Here is a 9,160-nt window from a genome sequence, read left to right as displayed (position 1 = left end):
ACGGAATGAAACGGAAGAAATTTTTACTATCTATTAGTGGATGTGCCAAAACTACCAAACGTTTCAATACGGAATGAATCGGAAGAAATTTTTACTATCTATTAGTGGATGTGCCAAAACTACCAAACGTTTCAATACGGAATGAAACGGAAGAAATTTTTACTATCTATTAGTGCATGTGCCAAAACTACCAAACGTTTCAATACGGAATGAAACGGAAGAAATTTTTACTATCTATTAGTGGATGTGCCAAAACTACCAAACGTTTCAATACGGAATGAAACGGAAGAAATTTTTACTATCTATTAGTGGATGTGCCAAAACTACCAAATTCCCTATTACCTATCTATTAGTGAAAATAAATTCCATTGGACCTTTGGGCCCCCCGTAAAGTTCCTTTTTCTGAGTGAGATCTAAAGTTCATTGAACCCTCGTAGGCTCATACCTTTTTTTTACATTATGGTACTTAACTTTATTATAATCTCTAATCATTTGTCACGATCCAATTAATTTCTAAATCCCAATAATCTGCATCAAGATAAATTTGGATCATAATAACGTTTAATGAGTATTCTATCATTAGAGCCTGCCTGTACCTAACGAATTTGCGTTCTTTGCAATCAAGGATGCAAAACTGTGCGTTTATCTGTTCGGTCATTTGACGAAATAGGCCAGATCTCTATTGTGAAGGTGACAATAGGTATTTATGGACAGGTCATTGATATATATAGCCTGACTGACAGGCGAACCTGTCAGGTCTACCTGAGATTTTGTGTGCTCATCAGGTACCTACACCTGACAGGAGGACCTGTTTAGGCGTATCTAGTGAGTGTACCCCTAGTCAATAAATAATGACAGAATCCAACTTATCCACTCTGATACAAAAAACATGAATTTATTATCTAGACAATGAAATGAGATGAGTGAAAATAATTCTAAAATATCGCCAGCTAAAGAGTGATAACCCCATCTTTTCAATAAAAACAGGAATTTCATGTCCCATTTGGATTTGTAAATTTTTAGTTTTAGTTTTCACAAACTTCACGTGACATTCATTCATTCATTTTTTTTAAGAGGTTTGACAGAGGGAACTGTAACTGCTATGGTCTTATCGTCCCGAAATCGAAGAGAGAAGGAAGACAGGATAGGAAAAAGCCAGCCGTTCCGAGAACGAACATTATCCCATCAGCTTAGTTGGTAGGATAAAATCCGCCCGGGCGGATTTTATCCTACCAACTAAGCTAACTAGGCTGGCAAAAAAGATCTTTTATTTTCACTGCCCTGACGCAAAGACCAGTCCCTATAATATTTGGTTCATCTACTACACCTCAAAGTTTCCATTATTTTCCCTCAAGTCAAACCATTTTTTTTTTATCAAACAATGTAAAAATCTCCTATCCTGTCATCCTTCTCTCTTCGCTTTCGGGACAAGACCTTGGCAGTTACAGTTCTATGAGACCATAGCATCGTGTAAGCTCCGTGGTGACAGGATAGGAGAAAGCCAGCCGTTCCGAGAACAAAAACCTTATCTGTTTAGGGTAAAGTTCGCCCCGGGCGAGAATCGAACCCGCGCGATCTAGCGCTTACAAGGTAGACGTACTACCCTCCAAGCTGACTAGAGACAGATCTCACCTACTAAGGGACTTTTCAGTCCTATGCGAGCAGTATAAATAAGCACTATTATTATTATTAACCGGGCTGGTATAGGTTTGATAGAGGAAACTGTAACTGATAAGGTCTTATCGTCCCGAAAGCGAGAGAAGAAAGACAGGATAGGAGAAAGCCAGCCGTTCCGAGAACAAAAACCTTATCTGTTTAGGGTAAAGTTCGCCCCGGCGACAGGATAGGAGAAAGCCAGCCGTTCCGAGAACAAAAACCTTATCTGTTTAGGGTAAAGTTCGCCCCGGGCGAGAATCGAACCCGCGATCTAGCGCTTACAAGGTAAACGTACTACCCTCCAAGCTGACTAGAGACAGATCTCACCTACTAATGGGAGGAAAAATACTATCGAAAATTTTGTGCAGAAATGCGTACTTTCTTGCTCAGAACTTTAAGGTCCAATAATCATCTTAAACTAAGTAAGTGGTAACTGCTCTTTCCGGCCTAAGTTCTGGATGCAGTCAACCTTGTGAGGCCAATCAAATAAATTAGACAGTCCCAAATAAGTTCGTTTTTCGTTGCTTGAAACTGCCTAGTTGTTTGAAAATGAGCAAATCGGCCACCAAAGAGTTAGTTCTTTGGTGACCGATTTAAACTGTAGTTTACATCGAGGTTTAGACGTCCTCCGTAATGTAGACGTTCGTTTACTACAGTTTACATCGGTCACCAAAGGGTTAATTGACCGTACGAAGTGAAGAGTGGTAACTGTTATGTGTGGAAGGTCGCGTATGATAAAGATGATCTGCTATCAAATCGGTCCTAATAATTCTTATTAGTTTAGTACTCGTATGTTATACGACCACCAAAATTTGTTCATAGATTTTGAACCGTAGGTACAGGGTGTCTCTAATTTATAGGCACCTACTTTAAGTGGTAACTGTTATGTGTGGAAGGTCGCGTATGATAAAGATGATCTGCTATCAAATCGGTCCTAATAATTCTTATTAGTTTAGTACTCATTTGTAATCTATGTAATACGACCACCAAAATTTGTTCATAGATTTTGAACCGTAGGTACAGGGTGTCTCTAATCTATAGGCACATACTATAAGGGTAGTGATATTATGTAGATCAGGTGTAGAATCCTTTTGGACAAGGTCGCCACAGTTCCCTCCTAAATTGAAGGAGAGTTCAATTTGTTTCATGGTAGGTGTAGAATCTTTTTGGACTAGGTCGCCACAGTTCCCTCCTAAATTGAAGGAGAGTTCAATTTGTTTCATGGTTTTATTGGGATTTCAGCTATATCCTCCATAATTTTGATAACCTATAGCCAGCCCGATAGGTACTTGAGAATATAAGATAGTCACCCATCCAAACTTTCACCTACTAATGGGAGGGAAAAGACTATCGAAAATTTTGTGCAGAAATGCGTACTTTCTTGCTCAGAACTTTAAGGTCCAATAATCAACTTAAACTATGTAAGTGAGTGGTAACTGTTATGTGTGGAAGGTCGCGTATGATAAAGATGATCTGCTATCAAATCGGTCCTAATAATTTTTATTAGTTTTGTACTCGTATGTAATACGACCACCAAAATTTGTTCATAGATTTTGAACCGTAGGTACAGGGTGTCTCTAATTTATAGGCACATACTATATGGCTAGTGATATTATGTAGATCGGGTGTAGAATCTTTTTGGACTAGGTCGCCACAGTTCCCTCCTAAATTGAAGGAGAGTTCAATTTGTTTCATGGTTTTATTGGGATTTCGGCTATATCCTCCATAATTTTGATAACCTATAACCAGCCCGATAGGTACTTGAGAATATAAGATAGTCACCCATCCAAACTTGTGTCTTAGTTCTATTCACATTTTTAATCTCATTGATCCGTCAGGGAGAGAATGGTGTTTTTAACAACGCCGTAACTTGATTCAAACTTTTTTACCACTAAGCGTCATTCGTTATCCTGTAGTTTCAGCTATATCCTCCATAATTTTGATAACCTATAGCCAGCCCGATAGGTACTTGAGAATATAAGATAGTCACCCATCCAAACTTGTGTCTTAGTTCACATTTTTAACCTCATTGATCCGTCAGGGAGAGAATGGTGTTTTTAACAACGCCGTAACTTGATTCAAACTTTTTTTACCACTAAGCGTCATTCGTTATCCTGTATAAAATAGATGGGTATCACTCAGCCTTGACCTTTTCATCAGAGTATATACCAAAACATCTCACGCCATGTTACTTTTAAAGTATTTTTTATTGAATTAGATGATTTTATTTCAATTTGAAGCAGTAAAAAAAAATGAAAGTCGATATTAGGAGAAAAAACTTACAAGATAATTATGGATATCTTCAAATAACATCCACAAATCAACTTTACAAAAAATATTGCTGATCCATAAAAGATGATTTGAACACTTAAACATCTTGGGTGATCTTCAGATATACATGTTTGAAACGAATTAATAAAGTCATAATCTGAAGTTCTCCTTTGAAGTTTGAAGGCTTTAGTCTCGAAAATTGTATTGCATTACCGACCTAGGTAAATGCCACCCGGTAACAAACTTACAAGATAATTATGGATATCTTCAAATAACATCCACAAATCAACTTTACAAAAAATACCGCTGATCCATAAAACATGATCTGAACACATCAACATCTTGGGCGATCTTCAGATATACATGTTTGAAACGAATTAATAAAGTCATGATCTGAAGTTCATGACTGGCATGTTATGCCATCATTTTAGGAGAATTAATAAAGGTTCTCTAATCTTTTCTCCTTTGAAGTTTGAAGGCTTTAATCTCGAAAATTGTATTGCATTACCGACCTAGGTAAATCCCACCCGGTAACATCCGTCTTGATCAAATATTTTGGTATGTTTTCAACCAAAAAATATGCTTTAGGTGATAGTGCTGTGTGCAGGTGTGTACCGAAAATTTGCTCACAAGTCTCATCAATCCAAAATAGCCGAACAAAATCCGGCGAAGTGAAGATCTACGTTTTAACTCGTTATTTCCTTTCAACTCTAGGAACGTGAAACCAATGACCATCACGAGGCTCGAACGGAGAACCGTCTCTCTGGATGACGTGAAGAAAGCTGTGCTCAATGAATTTGAAAACGATCTACGATTTCGTAAGTTTCCAGTCCTACCTTTATTATTACGATAGTAATAAAAAAAGGTATAGTGGACGGGCTATTGTATTCGCTTCGGTGTCGTCTGTCTGTCACTCTGTTTTTCCTTTCACGGAGCCAGCCTAGTTGAAGGGTAGCGCGGGAGGTAACGAATTCACACTCTTTGACAGTTTCCAGTGGGCATAACTCAACTCTAGCTTATTTTATTGAAAGGAAGACACCTGGAAACGAACTTTTTTATGGTAAAAATAATTTAGTGCACGTAAATATGGAAAGGAAGAAAAATATATATTATATGTCTTGGGAAAAACTAATCCTTATTTGTGAATTAGGCAGGTCTTACTTTCCTATACATCACGAAATCCATTTACCTATAGGTACTTAACTAATAATAATTCATCTAGGTATAAAATTGGAATCTCGAACGGAGAACCGTCTCTCTGGATGACGTGAAGAAAGCTGTGCTCAATGAATTTGAAAACGATCTACGATTTCGTAAGTTTCAGTTGGCATATGTAACTCAACTCTAGCTTATTTTATTGAAAGGAAGACACCTGGAAACGAACTTTTTTATGGTAAAAATAATTTATTGCACGTAAATATGGAAAGGAAGAAAAATATATGTGTTGGGAAAAACTAATCCTTGAAATTGTGAATTAGGCAGGTCTTACTTACCTATACACCACGAAATCCATTTACCTATAGGTACTTAACTAATAATAATTCATCTAGGTATAAAATTAGAATTTTTCAGACAAGAATATTGCAAATTTGTTAAGTAGGTACCTACAAAAATCCAAGAATGTATCCTTCAAAATTCAAGTTCCAAATATTATGTAGGTACCTACCTATTTATCAAAGCAAGTCTCTGGATGACGTGAAGAAAGCTGTGCTCAATGAATTTGAAAACGATCTACGATTTCGTAAGTTTCAGTGGGCATAACTCAACTCTAACTTATTTTATTGAAAGGAAGACACCTGGAAACGAACTTTTTTTATGGTAAAAATAATTTATTGCACGTAAATATGGAAAGGAAGAAAAATATATGTCTTGGGAAAAACTAATTCTTGAATTTGTGAATTAGGCAGGTCTTACTTACCTATACACCACGAAATCCATTTACCTATAGGTACTCAACTAATAATAATAATTCATCTAGGTATAAAATTGGAATTTTTTCAGACAAGAATATTGCAAATTTGTGAAGTAGGTACCTACAAAAATCCAAGAATGTATCCTTCAAAATTCAAGTTCCAAATATTATGTAGGTACCTATTTATCAAAGCAACTATCAAGGCTATTATAATACTATTAGACCACCTAAGTGTATAATTGCAATCAAAATTAAGGTACCCAAGCCTATGCAAAGTACTTACCTTTCTATACCAAGTTCCAATAGGTATCTATCTATCTACCTACCTTGAAACGTGAAATAATAAGGCAAACTAAAGATTGAATTGAAATATATTTTTTTAGGGTATTACTTTTGATGAAACTGCTGTATACTTATAATACTATTAGACCACCTAAGTGTATAATTGCAATCAAAATTAAGGTACCCAAGCCTATGCAAAGTACTTACCTTTCTATACCATGTTCCAATAGGTATCTAGCTACCTACCTTGAAACGTGAAATAATAAGGCAAACTAAAGATTGAATTGAAATATATTTTTTGTAGGGTATTACTTTTGATGAAACTGCTGTATGCGTAGAAGGTAAATAGATCTACTAATCTGTCTATTTTGGAAGAAAATCAGGAATTCATTAATGGGGATAAATAACAAGTTCCAATAGGTATCTATCTATCTACCTACCTTGAAACGTGAAATAATAAGGCAAACTAAAGATTGAATTGAAATATATTTTTTTTAGGGTATTACTTTTGATGAAACTGCTGTATACGTAGAAGGTGTAGAAGGTAAATAGATCTACTAATCCGTCTATTTTGGAAGAAAATCAGGAATTCATTAATGGGGATAAATAGTTCGTTTGGAAATCAGGAAATTTTGAAGGTAAATAGATCTACTAATCCGTCTATTTTGGAAGAAAATCAGGAATTCATTAATGGGGATAAATAGTTCGTTTGGAAATCAGGAAATTGGACTGGAATGTCAAAATTTATTCCTGCCTGATGACGATGGGGGTGTCCAAGCTTGTATCTTATCCCGGGTTGTCGAGTAAGGCACATACTCCTTATTCGATCCTGACATATTCTGAGTGTGTTCCGCCATCCATTTATACACCGGCCTCCCCGGATCTTCGCACGGGGTGTAGTCAGTCTTGTAGTGTAGCCAGCCGTACCATTCAGCCGGCACCATACTGCCGTCGTAGTTAAGACCTACATCCGGGTTGTAAATCACCCAGCGGTTTCGGCCGAAGAAGTAGCGCGGGTTTTCGTAGTATTTGTTGCCTGAGGAGGAGGAGAGTTGGGGAAGAGAACAGGGCCGGATTACCCATAAGGCAGAATGGCAGACTGCCACGGGCCCCGCGCTTTTGGGGGCCCCGCGCTTTGAGGACTTACACTAGATATTATGGATTTTTTCTAAGAAAAAAAAAAAATAATAATAATAATAATAGGGAAAAATATTACATAAATAAGAAGTCACCGCAAAGGAAAATGACTGGAATGGAAAAAGAAAACAAACTTAAGTAGGTATACGTCTATCTGTTCTTCCCTAGCATTTCCCTAAGGCGGCCTAAGGTCCACCTATCCTTCTTATGAGTTGAAAATTCCGAAAAACCATTAATCTCTATATTTCGTGTTAATATAGGCCGGGCGGCGCTTTGAGCTCTTGACGTTTGCGCGCCTCCCGGCACGCTTGATTCTCCTAATGCCGTAAATATACAATATCCTTCTTCTGCGCTTCTTCTTCTAATGAGCACCATCGATACCTCAGGTGTAGGATGTCTTCGGAGTTCGGACAGTCTTTTACTTGGGGTTTTCCTACTCTTTGACCTTTTTCTACCCGAGTTAGTGAGTCTGCCTTATAAGGTCTTGGGTGGACGTCACCGAGTTCAATCCAGACCCAACTTTTTGTCAGGCAGTGTACCACGAATTCACTACGAGGGTATTCCCGCCCCGCCAGCCAAGGCGAACTTTATCGTCAACAGTTAAGGTAGAAACACACACACTACTATCACATCACGTGAAGTGGTAGGTAGTACATAGCGTTTTTACCTTTAAGACCCTTTGACCTTTTTCTACCCGAGTTAGTGAGTCTGCCTTATAAGGTCTTGGGTGGACGTCACCGAGTTCAATCCAGACCCAACTTTCTGTCAGGTAGTGTACCACGAATTCACTCCGAGGGTATTCCCGCTCCGCCAGCCAAGGCGAACTTTATCGTCAACAGTTAAGGTAGAAACACACTACTATCACATCACGTGAGGTGGTAGTATATAAGTAGTGTTTTTACTCTATCCTGAAGGGATAATGTTCGTTCTCGAACCGGCTGGCTATCTCCTATCCTGTCATCCTTCTCTCTTCGCTTTCGGGACGATAAAACCTTAGCAGTTACAGTTCCCTCTAATCAAACCTCTCGAAAAAAAATCTCCTATCCTGTCATCCTTCTCTCTTCGCTTTCGGGACAAGACCTTGGCAGTTACAGTTCTATGAGACCATAGCATCGTGTAAGCTCCGTGGTCCATGGTAAGCTCCGTGGACCAATACCTATGATGGACGGGACGTGCACTAATGACGCCAACGCCTACCTTTAAGGTTCGTTCTCGAACCGGCTGGCTTTCTCCTATCCTGTCATCCTTCTCTCTTCGCTTTCGGGACGATAAAACCTTAGCAGTTACAGTTCTATGAGACCATGGTAAGCTCCGTGGAACCGTGGACCAATACCTATGATGGACGGGACGTGCACTAATGACGCCAACGCTTCTCCACTGTCGCGCAGCATATTGGTATTTTATAATTACTCGTGCTTCAAAGTAAACAATTAAGTCGCACTTCTAATATCACCGAGAGATATGATTGGTTGCGAATGATTATTTCATTACGAGTATCTCTTGTTGAGGAAACACTGAGCCAATGTATTGAGCATTGATCCAATGTATTGAGTATTAAGCCAATGTATTGACTGGGAACTCTTCAGTTCATCGGATATTTGTTGTTTTAAAAGGGCAATGAAAAAATCATTAAAAATTTAATAATAATAATAATAATAATAATAATAATAATATGGAAAAATTAAATATTACATAAATAATAAGTCACCGCAAAGGAAAATGACTGGAATGAAAAAAATAGGTCTCATTTAAATTCCTCTGGAGTTACGGATTCCCTTCGAAAGAAAACAAACTTAAGTGGGTATACATCTACCTGTTCTTCCCTAGCATTTCCCTAAGGCGGCCTAAGGTTCACCTATCCTTCTTATGAGTTGAAAATTTCCAAAAACCATTAATCTCTAT

At 37.9% G+C, this 9,160-nt stretch overlaps 1 protein-coding gene across 1 annotated transcript; it reads right to left on the bottom strand.

The window, feature by feature from the left end:
• Positions 1 to 6,847: 6,847 nt before the first annotated feature.
• On the bottom strand, positions 6,848 to 7,176 carry LOC103515266 (probable NADH dehydrogenase [ubiquinone] 1 alpha subcomplex subunit 12; the record flags this gene model as incomplete). The annotated part of the gene is made up of 1 exon (XM_008480197.2): positions 6,848 to 7,176. A coding segment is annotated over one exon (318 nt), but the record flags the coding sequence as incomplete, so codon positions are not given.
• Positions 7,177 to 9,160: the final 1,984 nt, after the last annotated feature.

This window comes from Diaphorina citri, unplaced genomic scaffold (genome assembly GCF_000475195.1).
Source record: "Diaphorina citri unplaced genomic scaffold, Diaci psyllid genome assembly version 1.1 scaffold1307, whole genome shotgun sequence".
In the NCBI taxonomy this organism is placed as follows: Eukaryota; Metazoa; Arthropoda; class Insecta; order Hemiptera; family Psyllidae; genus Diaphorina; species Diaphorina citri.
Note: the sequence above shows the minus strand (reverse complement) of the source record. Positions and strands in the feature narration are given on the sequence as shown.